The sequence below is a fragment of the Schistocerca serialis genome, chromosome 1 (genome assembly GCF_023864345.2).
Source record: "Schistocerca serialis cubense isolate TAMUIC-IGC-003099 chromosome 1, iqSchSeri2.2, whole genome shotgun sequence".
Taxonomy (NCBI): Eukaryota; Metazoa; Arthropoda; class Insecta; order Orthoptera; family Acrididae; genus Schistocerca; species Schistocerca serialis.
The window spans coordinates 372625032-372637909 of record NC_064638.1 but is presented as its reverse complement, the minus strand read 5'-3'; the positions used below and the strand labels follow the sequence as shown (position 1 = coordinate 372637909).

General features: G+C 36.2%; 1 protein-coding gene across 6 annotated transcripts in view; it reads left to right on the top strand.

Annotated features, from left to right (window-relative positions):
* The first annotated feature begins 1460 nt into the window (after positions 1 to 1460).
* The window catches only part of LOC126470690 (spermatogenesis-associated protein 6), a 186689-nt gene continuing 175271 nt past the window's right edge, over positions 1461 to 12878 (top strand). For all 6 annotated transcript variants that reach the window (XM_050098700.1, XM_050098715.1, XM_050098708.1 and 3 more), the window contains exon 1: positions 1461 to 1712. In XM_050098700.1, the coding sequence (XP_049954657.1) occupies positions 1665 to 1712 (48 nt within the window). In that variant the 5' untranslated portion in view covers positions 1461 to 1664. The remainder of the gene's footprint in view (positions 1713 to 12878) is intronic.

Below are 12878 nucleotides of genomic sequence, written 5' to 3'. Positions count from 1 at the left end.
CTATTGTGGCTGGAGATGAAACGTGGGTGGCTCTGCTACGCTAACGTCCTCGTACTTCCTATCCACTAATCGCGAAGTGTGAAATTCTTTTTCACATAGGAAAATATAGGCATCCAAGAAAAACGCCGTTTCATCTCTATGAACGGCACATACACAGAAAACATCTGCAAACTAAAATTCGCCGCACTGAAGACCTTCCAGTGTTCCATTATGACTATCTTGACCCTTCTCAGTACGTTCCTGTAGCATATATAGAATGTCACGGCAACAGAAAAAGATAGGGGCAATTTCACCTACCTCATACCTCGAGGAGTGGGCAATCTACACTCAAATTTATGCCGATGGCTCAAAAATGGGTGTGAAACATTATACGGGATGCGCTTTTTTCTATCCACAAACTACTGAAGAAAGAAAGTTCCAACTACCAGGCGATGCTTCTATATTTCTCGTTGAAACATTCGCTATTCTGTAGGCAATAAAATACATATGCTCTCTATAAACCTCCAAAGCACTAGTATTTACTGACGCGCAAAGCGTCCTAAAATCTATTTGCTACCGGAAATGGAACAAAGGAACTTGTATATGTACCCTAGACATAGTAGATAACTATTATCAAGCAAAAAAGACTGGTCATGTTGTAGAATTGGTTTGGATCAAATCACGTTCTGCCATCCAATGGCAAACCAAACTAACTAACAAAAGATGCGATTAGTAACGGAAGACCTATGAACATCAAACTCCCATACACAGACTACTTTTTGCAAATCAAACGACAAGCGCTTCTTTCGTGGCAAGTGGTATGCACTGATGGTGAACAAACTACGGTATGAAAGCTATGCCAATATACAGCCAAACATGGCAAGACAGTTACGGTTTGTGAAGTTCGAACTCTCATGGAAAATAATATCACTTATTGTGCGGCGTCTTAATCATGGATCTTTATCCGCCCACTTACATCGGATCGGAGCACTATGGGCACCTCATTGTCAACGTGATGGCGCCACAATTTGTGATGTCAATCACATTCTCTTTCAATGCAAGCGTTATGAGACCGGCGGTGTCAACTTTTGCAGGAGCGCTCGAGACTTGGCCCCTGCCAAGTTTATAACTAAAGACGATATAAAAATCTACAGAGAGTGATGATTGTCGATCTTACTACGGAGACTGATTTACCATCTTTCACACAAACACGTTGTTTACTGTCAGTTGTATCCAGTATGCTCATGGACTGAGTATTATTATTGTATTCTGTACACACATTTATGAATGTCTCCTCTCCGCAGTGTATCAAATCACGGTTGTATGTCTGTTACCCTGCTCTGTCATTTTATTTAAATCAATAAAAGCAACCAATTCTCTGGTAGACACAACAGGCAGGTGCATCCCATAGCGAGGAGCGATAAATGGATAACGCTTTGGTCTGTCGAGAAAATCAAAGATCTTAATAGTTGAGTATTGAGCGCACTCTGGTAGTGACGGAGCACACTTTGGACAATAATTTGTAAACATTGTGTTAACTGACATCATGTAGTGCTGATACATACCAACATTTTCCGAAAAATACACGCCTAGACGTTTGTGCCGAGAAGAATGATACGCACATCTCAAAATTACCGTTATATTAGAAAAAAGTCTATTGACTAGTACCACGGAAGAACACCAAAATGCGCAGGAAAGTCACTAATTTTGTGCTAGAAATTGAAGTGCACGCTGTAAGTTGGTAAAGATCTTACTCTCATATTGTAAGTTGCATACACTCTGCAATTTGCCGTTTTGTGTATCTTGTATATTACCTCGTGTTTAGTACAAACGTGACAAAATGTATAAGTCAAAGAAAAAAATAAAAGATTTAATTTTAGAAAGTATGATGTTACCTTCGCGACGGAAGTTCCATTCCCTCAATTTCCCCGATTCCTAAATGAATTGTTTTTAAGTCAGTTGCCCCCTATTGTAACATCAGCTGGAAGCCACCACGGTTAACGAATACTTTAAGTGGAATGAAGAGTGAGTATCTCCGGCATCGTCATCAGTTATTGGTCAATTCTGATCCATTACATACGTAAATAGTGTACGAACACAGAACAAAACAAAGTTGAGACAGGGTGGTGGAACAAGCCGAAATTTGTAAATTACAGTCATAAGTAACAAACAGTGCCATTTAAGTAGTTGAAAGTATCCGTAATTCGCTATACATAAGCACTGTTTTATAACAGTATCCGTAATTCGGTACACAAAAGCAATGTTTTACAATTAAAGAATTCTTTTACTGAGCAACGGCATTGCTCCATCAGAAATAACTAATATTTGAACGAGTTTTTATGTCGCTTCTGTTTTAAATCGTTAGGTAGACTAATGAATAATGTAACTGCTATGCCTGAAATACTTTACTGTCACTATGTTGTTCTAGATTGACACATTACAGCTGTTTCTTACTTTGTGGCTACCGTAGTCATGTTTATTTTGTCATAAGGCCCCTGTTAAGTTTAAGAGATGCCAGTATAAGTGGAGGCTTGGCAGGCTCGTTTTCAGCTGGGTGAAATGTCTACAAGTTTCTTTAAGCTGCAGATGGTCGTGATAGCTTTTCTCTGTATCCTAAAGAGATTTTGCTGGGGCTGAGTTTCCACAGATGGGCATGTATTGAAGTAATGAGTGAAAGTATTCATAATATGACTGAATCTCTGTTGACCTGTTGTACGTTGGCTTAGGACACAAAGAGCATAACTAGCCTTTGAGAGCTTTGTTTCAAGGGCTTTCACAAGATAGTCCCATTTTAAGTTGTTTTGTGGTTCTATTCCTAGAATGTTTAACATCAGGTATAGAGTGTAAGACATGATATTGTATCACATTTTTGTGTTAGTGGGCAAGAGTAGAAATTAATGAAAAGTTTCTGCTATATATCTTATTTTGTCAAAAACAGCCAGTAATCAGACACTGAAGCATCTGCTGCTGATTCCGTAAATATGTTTCAGCAGCTGTAATTAAAATAGGGGCCTAATGGTTTCATCTGCAAATGCATTTTTTTTTTTTTTTTTTTTAATAAAGTCATTTACATCAGCAGTATAAAGAAGGAAGAATAAAGACCCCCTCTACATAGCCCTTTGGTGCTCCATACTTAATCAGTGATTTACTGAATAAATGTGATGTAATAATGAAAACTTTCTTTGCCATCAAGCTTTGGTATCACTTTTCTACATGTGTTCTACATTGTATCTTATCCACTGATTTGTGATCTCTTTGACACCATTTTGGGCAAACTCGCAATAATAATAATAATTATTATTATTATTACAACCCCCCCCCCCCCCCCCCCACACACACACACACACACACACACACACACCGCTCCAATCTCTGTCCATCCCAGTCTCATCATCTTCCTATTGAGTCATCAACAGGCACACAAAAAAGTAAAAACTTTGCTAGCTTAGCCCATTGAAGGATTTGCCCAAGACCTAGGAAAGCTTTCATTCTGTTTTTGTGTCCACCCTTCTGCTATTTGGTGAGTGATCTTCTGTACTCTTAAATTATTTACATTCTACCAGCACTTTCCTTACGATATATGCTTTAATGAACTATTTCATCTCCTTGGACAATGTATTATTTTTATTTATTTTTATTTTAAATTTCGACCCCTTGTAGAAAATGCAGTAAAATCATTAGATGACCGTCAGCCGAAGAACCCGACACAGAAGCCAATAGGCAGTTTGTCAACAAGTGACCACGAAAGGCTTAACAATTTTGGGGTCGACAGAAGCGTCTGATTCCACGCGTCGGCTTTGACCCGTGACGTAAGGGTGTTGTGTGTGACGTCATGACGGCGCGGAGTTTGGTTTGAGTGTGGCTGTTTCCAGTTCTGCTTTATCTTATTTTATTTACTTTTCTGATCTGTTCGTTCTATCTCGTGAGATTTTTTTTTTTTAATTTAAAAACACTTATTACTTATTTTAATTGTCTGTTTCCTCGAATTTCTGTTTTAGTTTATTATATTTATCTTTCTGATCTGTTCGTTCTATCCCGGGTTTTTTTTTTTTTTTTTAAAAAGACAAAAAACACTAATCAGCTACTGAAGCATCTTTATCTTCTATGGGTTGCAGGGGTTACGACCCCTGGGGAGGTGGGTGGATATTCATGCATGGCTGTTTTCACGCAAGGCGTCTAAATTTGTTTATATTTAGTTTGCCCCCCACCTAAAACACCCCATTTCCCGCGCTTGTCCCGGTAGTGTCATTAGGCTTTTTGTGGAAAGTGTGTGTTTTTTTGTTTCCGCCATATTTGTGACGTCATGGGTCAAAGCAGACGGGTGGGATCGGACGCTTCCGTATTTCCCAATTTTGTATTAAGCATTTTGTTTGTGTTTTTCATAAATATAAGTCCAAATTGGCTCTCCTTCTGTGATCATGTGCAAAATTGTTGGTGAGAGATGTAATAATTTTTTTCTTTATATGCACATACGTACATCATATATTAATCCTTGTTACTTCATCTATTGAGTAGAAGGAGTTATCATTCAGAAATTCTTTTAATTTGCTTTTAAATGTTGGTTGTCTATCTGTCAGACTTTTAATACTATTTGGCAAATGACCAAAGATTTTTGTGGCAGAAAAATTCACCCCTGGGTCATTCCATGTTAAAGAGACTTTGTGACAAAAAAATTAAAATGACAATATTACAAATATAACTTTAAAAATGCCAAGTTAAAAGTACATTTGTTCATTGCAAAATAATCATGAATATGAAAAAAATAAATTTCTACCTTCACTAAGTGTTTAAAGTGCACTGTTCTATGGCACCAAAGAGAGGTATGTTTTATGCTATTTCCAGATGAATATTAGTTGTGTTATCCATAGCTGATTGTTCTATTGTTGCAAAGAATATTGAAGTCAACATTGTTATAGCTCATAATAATTCATTTTGCTGAGGTAAGCTAATTGCATTTCTTTATTTTGTTAGTTTTATAATATATATGCAGCTTGTAACACCCGTAACAAAAAAGATACAAAAGTTTAATTTGTAATCTAGTAAATTTGTTCTGTACAATACCTTTCTGTAAAAGTGAGGTTATACCCATGTTTTACAATATCATACCATTACATGGCATTTTGAAATCTTATTTAACACTCTTAGAGCTGTTACGGGTGTTACTAATTTTTGTTTCGGGTGTTACTTAACACATGCGTAACACCCGTAACTTGAATTGGATGGTTTAATGCCACCTCAATCTTTAGTAGGCCTAGGCCCTACATTTAAATTATAACCAAATGGTATTATTATTAATGAATAAAGTTTCTTAACTATGTTTATGACATATGAAAACAGTTTTGCCAGCCGGTGTGGCTGTGCGGTTCTAGGCGCTTCAGTCTGGAACCGCGTGACCGCTACGGTCGCAGGTTCGAATCCTGCCTCTGGCATGGATGTGTGTGATGTCCTTAGGTTAGTTCGGTTTAAGTAGTTCTAAGTTCTAGGGGACTGATGACCACAGATGTTAAGTCCCATGGTGCTCAGAGTCATTTTTGAAAACAGTTTTAAGCATGAAAACTAAAATTTTTATTCCACTGCATACATTTGTTTAAGCACTACACCTACATTATAAAAGTTAATTAGGGCATTAACCTGACTCAACTGACATCCTCCTAAAACGTTAATTAAGCCCAAAATTAGATTACATATAGTTTATGTTTTCCATTCTAACTTTTCCAAGAACAACAATATTGCTAACCTCAGTTTTAAATTTTATATAGGCCCAGTAAACAGCTCATTGAGGCAGATTCTAGTCATTCATAAGAGCCTATGCATAATAATGTCTTTTACTTTTATCTCTCTGGACAGCGTTATGTTTATACATATATATGCCTACATTATCATGATTTCTGTCTTCGGAGACCGTGGCACCAGTACCAGCAAGGGAAAGAGTGAAGAAGTACCAAGAAAAGATTAAAGATAACCATGAAAACAGAGAAGCTTACTTGAAGAAAGAACAAGACGAATTAAGAAGATTGCAGGTTAAAAAAAAAAATTGAAAAATAATCAACGTCTTAGAGATAAGAATCGAAGAAAAATGAGAGAGAGAGAGAGAGAGAGAGAAGAAAAAACTAGAACTCGCAAGATCAAAAGTTCCAAATGAATCTTCTCCTATTGGGACTTACAAGTGTAAACAGACATTTGGTAAAGCTGTGAAGAAAGTGTTGAAGGTACTTCGAAAAAGCCCCAGTAAAAAATCTGGTGTTATTAAAAAGATAGTTTCCGATATAATTGGCTCTGAAACTTTGGATTGACAGTTGAATGGAATTTTTTTGCCAGTTCACATGGTAAAGGAGCCATGGATGGCATAGGAGGTGCACTGAAGAGGAGTGTGTGGACAGCTGTTAGATCTAGGAAAGTTATTATTAACAACGCAATTGACTTTTATGACTACACTCTGAAGAATTTTTCTAAAATTAAGGTGCTATGGGTTGATAAGATAACAGTGGAGTATAACATTCCTATTTTGGATGAAAGGTGGAAAAATTTACAAGCAATTCCTCAAATCCAGGGCTGCCATCACTTTCGGGCTTATAACACAACTGATTTGCTGGTTTCAAAAACAGCAGAGTCATTAATGAATGACAAGGATGTCAGTATTTATTACTGAGGATGCCAAAGTTAAAACATTACATGCAAAAAGATGCATAAACTTCTATGAAATGTGCAGTTCTAATGATTCTAATCAGGAGACTGTTTCACCATCTGAATCGCAAGACAATATTGGAAGTGCTCGTCAGTTAAGCCTAACTAATAAAATTGAAAAGTCTGATTTAAAATTTGGGTTATTTGTCTTGGTTGACATTCCAAGTGACAAAAAGAAGCCAACCCTATCCAAAATTCAACACCGTTACTTGGGAATCTGTCAGAGTGAGGTTGATGAAGAGGAGGATGTGAAAATAATGTTTCTGAAGTCAGTAGGAAAAAGTAAAACACTTTTTAAACTAGATGAAACTGATGTTTGTTTTGTGAAATTCAGTCAAGTACTATCTAAGGCAACAGCACCAGAAATCAAACAAGGTAACCGTTTGTACTATGAGTTCAATTTTGAATTGGATGTTGCTGGAAAAGTTTTTTAAATGAAGTTTTTAAACCTATCAATAATAAGAAAACATTTTTGTCATAAATTTATTAGGCCTACAAAACGAGGTAAATGTTAAGTAAGTAACGATATCTTGGCCTAGTTGTACTATAAAATTGTAACAAAATTTTTTGTGTAATAAATAGCTTTATCCTTCAAATATGTTCTCTTAAGTACATACTTTCATTCCAAATAAACTACAATACTTCTTTTCTTTTTATGCAATTGTAAGAGGTAGATTTATTCCTTCAAGAATCAAATCTGATGCATCTATGTAACACCCGTAACATTTAATGTAACGCCCGTAACAGCAAAAAATATATATATACGGAGTTATGATGTCCAAAAAAATAAAAATTTATATTTCAAAATAAAATTTGGGGCAATACCTCTTGACAGTTGTTTTACAAGAATAAAAGCTTCATCAAGTTTGCAGAAATTAGAGAATTCCCTAACTCATAACAGGGACTAGGTCTACTTTTGGTAACACCCGTAACACTACTTTTTTGATTAATAACCAGGAGAACAATAAAACAATTCCAGTATCAACATTTCTAACATGAAATATAATGTAAGCCTTAAAAGTTTTCAATATTAATTTCAATAAATATTTTTCCTTACATTATTTTTCCTGATTTTAAGGTGTGTACATGTAACACCCGTAACTATGGAATTGCCCCCCTTTCTGTGCCAAAGTGAGATTTATTCCAGAATAGTGAAGATCATCCTTTCTTCTAGTGTTGTAGCTATACACTTTGCTGTTATTTTTTAATTGGGATGGTTATTAATGACAAATTTCATAAGTAAATATATGTATTGCGAAGGTACTGTAAATATCCTGAGTTCCTTAAATAAATGTCTGCAAGATTATCTTGGGTGGGCTCCAGCTATTATTCTGGTTACACGCTTTTGTGCAATGAATACTGTCTCTCTCAATGATGAATTGCCCCAAAATATGATGCCATAGGAAAGCACCCAGAAATTTTGAGTATTCTGCGTTAGCAACAGACTTCTGTTCATAGCCTATATTTATCAATGGTGTTATGCCATTTACTGCACAGAATTGTATAAACTGTGTTTTCTCAAAATTAGTGAGAGTCCATTTGCAGAGACACACTTAATAATTTTCTGAAAGACCTTATTTGCAATTTCCTCAGCTGATTCTTGCTTTTTGGATGTGGTTATTATACTCGTATCATCAGCAAAAAGAACTAGCTTTGCATCTTCGTGAATATAGGGTGGCAAGTCATTAATATATATTAAGAACACTAAGGGACCCAAGACTGAACCCTGTGGGACACCATTCTTGATACCTCCCCAGTTAGAAGACTCTGCTGGTTTTTGCAGACTATCTATACTGTTAATTTCAACCTTCTGCATTCTTCCAGTTAAGTATGAATTAAATCATTTGTGCACTGTTCCGCTCGTACCACAATACTTAAGCTTATCTAGAAAAATTTCGTGATCCACACAATCAAAAGCCTTTGAGAGATCACAAAATATCTCAATGGGTGATGTTTGGTTATTCAATGGATTTAATATTTGATCAGTGAAAGCATATATAACATTTTCTGTTGAAGAGCGTTTCTGAAAAGCAAACTGACATTTTGTTAGTACTACATTTTTACCAATATGTGATACTACTCTTGAATACATTACTTTTCAAGAATTTTGGATAAAGCTATCAGAAGTGAGATTGGACGGTAGTTGTTAGCATCAGATCTATCCCCTTTTTTTGTGCAATTGTTTAACAATAGCATATTTCAGTCTATCTGGAAAAATGCCCCGTTTCAGTAAACTACTACATATGTGGCTGAGAACCGTACTTATTTGTTGGGAACAAGCTTTTAGTACTCTGTTGGAAATGCAGTCGATTCCATATGAGCTTTTACTTTTAAGTGACTTTATTATTTTCCTAATTTCAGTAGGAGAAGTGGGTTGAATTTCAGTCTTACAAATTGCATGGGTACTGCCTCTTCCATATACTGCCTTGCATTTTCTAATGACTAGCTGGATCCTATTTTCTCTGCAACACTTAAAAAATGATTATTAAAAAATTTTCTACTTCTGACTTTTTGTTAACAAACTTTTCGTTGTGTTTGCTAGAAATAACAGTATTCCTGTGCTCTCAGTTGCCCTGTTTCCCTCAGACTTTTTAATAACTTTTCTTAATACAGTGCAGTAGTTTTTATAATGTTTCACTGTTTCAGGGTTTCAGCATCAGCACTCCTCCTACCTGTAAGACACATTTCCCTTTTCTGTGTACAAGATATTTTCATCCCTTTAGTAAGCCATGGCTTTTTACATGGTTTCTTACAATTATATTTCACTGTTTTCTTAGGGAAACTGTTTTCAAATATACTCACAAAAGTATCACAAAATACGTTAAATTTTAAACTAGCATCATGTTCCCTGTACACCTCATCCGAGCCTAACTGTTTCAAGCTTTCCCTAAAATTTTGAATTGTTAAATCATTAATTGAATGCACTAATTTGGAGGACTGTTTTGCATTACTATATGGAGCTATATCATATACTGTAAGTAGCTGTGCATCATGTTCAGACAGACCATTTTTAACAGGAAAAGTTTTTATTTGAATAAATTTATCTTGGTCTGTGAAAACATGATCTATCAGAAATTACAATTAAATCAATACCATTAGCTGCTGATGGGCATTGATATTATATATCAATGCCCGCCAGCAGCTAATGGTATTGATTTAATTGTAATTTCATTCTAGAGAGTTGCATGGTCATCAATGGCATCTGTTCTTTTGGACATGTCCGAAAGAACAGATGCCATCTTCTTATTATCTAAAAGTGTGCTGCTTTCCTGTACCACCCAAGTAGAAAAATCAATAACTGATGTCAAATTGAAAGAACCAAGTAATACAAGATCAAGCTTTCTATCGGACTCCTCCAGAAAACCTACGTTGAAATCCCCACAAACAATAATTTGCTTTCCTCTGTCTGACAGATAGCACAACAAGGAATCCAAGCTTTTCAAAAATAGTTGAAAATTTTCCAATGGAGACCTATACAAGGCTACAGTTATAAAAGCGCCGTTATTCAGTTTAAGCTCACATGCACATGCTTCTGTATGTTGCCTACGCAAAGTTTTTTAGTTTCCAAATTTTTCACATTATGACAGATTTTAACATATATGGCAACTCCTCTCTCTATAATGTCTCTACTTACATTTGCCGAAAGCTTATATCCACCTACATATACAATTTCCATACCTGTGTCTATATGATGCACAACAGATTGATACATAGAATCAGTTGGTGCCATAAGTATATCCAGTTTTTTGATTAATTTATGAGTGAAAGTAACAACTCACTGAATACTGGAAGCATTGTCATTGGCAAGCACACAAGAAAGACAAAATATTTGTCTGTTGACAGAGCTGGAGGAGGCCAATGGAGTTGGTGTATTTGTTGGAGTAGACAAGAAACTCAAATCCACCGAGATAGAAATTGAAGCTGTGTGGGGGAATGTTTGGACAAGACTCAGTATCAGAGGTGGATGTAAAATAGTAATAGAATCCTCCTGTTGCCCACCAGACTCACCTCCACATTTAACAGAGAACTTCATTTTGCTTCTATGTAAGTTCCTCAATCACAAGAATCAGTTGAGATGTTAATCATCCAGCAATAGCTGAGAGCATTACAGTTTTGTTAGTGATCGGCTTGACAATACATCCTGTGAAACATTATGAAGTGTTTCTCGGTAAACTATCTGGAACAGATAGTTTGGAGCACTACTCATAATGGAAATATATTAGATCTAATGCCAACAAATAGACATAACTTCTTTGAGGTAGTCCACATCAAAACTGGTACAAGGGACCATGACACGGTTCTGGCAACATGATTACCAGTGTACAGAGGATAACTAAAACAAATAGAAAGGTATGTATGTTCATTGGGATCAAACAATGTAAAATCCATGGTGGAATAACAACAATATTGTGAAAAGGACAGATTTGTACTTGTCATGTAGAGGAGACATCAAGTCACACACAGGCACAACAAAAAGAGTGCTGTACATTTAAGCTTTCAGCCAAAAGTTCCCCTCCTAAAGTAGAAAACACATGTTCCATAGACAGTGGTCATAGATCACACAAATCTACAGGAAGGGTAGTAGAAGCAAACTATCATCCAGTATCCTTGACATCAATTTGATGTAGAATCTCAGAACATATTCTTAGCTCAAACATAATTAGGCATCTTGGACAGATTGGTTTTGTCAACAAGCATGGATTCCAAAACCACTGATCCTCCAAAACGCAACTTACCCTTTTCTCACATGCTGCACTGCAAGATTTGAATCAAGGCAGTCAGGTAGATGCAGTATTTCTGGGTTTCCAAAAAGCATGTTACTGAGAACCACATCTACACTTATTGTTGAAAGTATGATCATATGGGGTATCAAGCAAAATTTTTGACTGGATTGAGGATCTTTTGGTAAGGAGGACACAACATGCCATCTTGGATGGACAGTCATCTTCAGATGCAGAAGTTACTTCGGACATGTCCCAAGGAAGTGTGTTGGGATCCTCACTGTTCCTGTTGTATAATAATGACCTTGCAAACAATTCATCATTATCTCAGACATTCTGCAGATGATGCTGTTAATACTGTTTGAAAGAAGCTCCACAAATATTCCCTCAGTTCATTATAAGGTTTCAAAGTGATGAAAAGACTGGCAACTTGCTTTAAATGTTCAAAAATGTAAGATTGTGCACATAAAAAAATTTGTGATTATAATATCAATGTGTCAGCTGGAATCAGCCAACTCTTACAGATATCTGGGTATAACACTTTCTAGAAAAATGAAATAGAATGATCACATAGGCTCAGTTGTGGTTAAAACAGATGGTAGAGAACAGTTTATTTGTAGAATACTGGGGAAATGCAATCAGTCCACAAAGGAGATTGCGTAGAAATCACTCGTGACCCATTCTAGAATATTGCTGAAGTGTGTGGAATCTGTACCGGATAGAACTAATGGGAGATGTGGAAAAAAAAAAAATATATATATATATATAGAAGGGCAGCATGAATGGTCAGAGGTTTGTCTGATCTGTGGAATTGTGCCCCAGAGATGCTGAAGAAACTGAACTGACAGACTGTTGAAGACAGATATCATCTGTCCTGAGAAAACCTACTCAACAAAGTTTCAATAACTGACTTTAAATGCTGACTAGGAATATGTTACAACCCCCATATATGGATCTTGAGCACAAGATTAGATTAATTACAATATGCACAGAGACATTTAAAGAATCATTCTTCCTGTGCTCCATGCGGGAATGGAATGAGAAGAAACCATAATAACTGGTACAGTGGGGCGTACCCTCTGCTATGCAGTTCACACTGGTTTGCAGTCTACAGATGTAGTTGTAGACTCAGCGTTTCCTTTGTTTGGTGAGCTGTTGCTTTCACTCCTAAATTGTTTACATATCATCTTATAAGAGGCTGCATATTGCTCTTAGTTCTTATTCTTATGGCCCTTTTCTGCTGTGTGGATATTAACTACTTCCCATGTACCTAGTCCTTCTACTACATTTTACAGTGCGTATGGTCAACAGTGTCAAAAGCTGTGGTGATCTAAAAATATGCCTGTATTATAGTCATACTAGCTGAGAGCTTTAATTGCCACTTTTGTGAACTCTGTTATAACCAGTATTGTACTTCTGCTCCCTTGGAAGTCAAACTGTGCTTTGTTAAGAAAGTTGATGTAACTGATTAATCTGTCATTCATGATTAGTTCT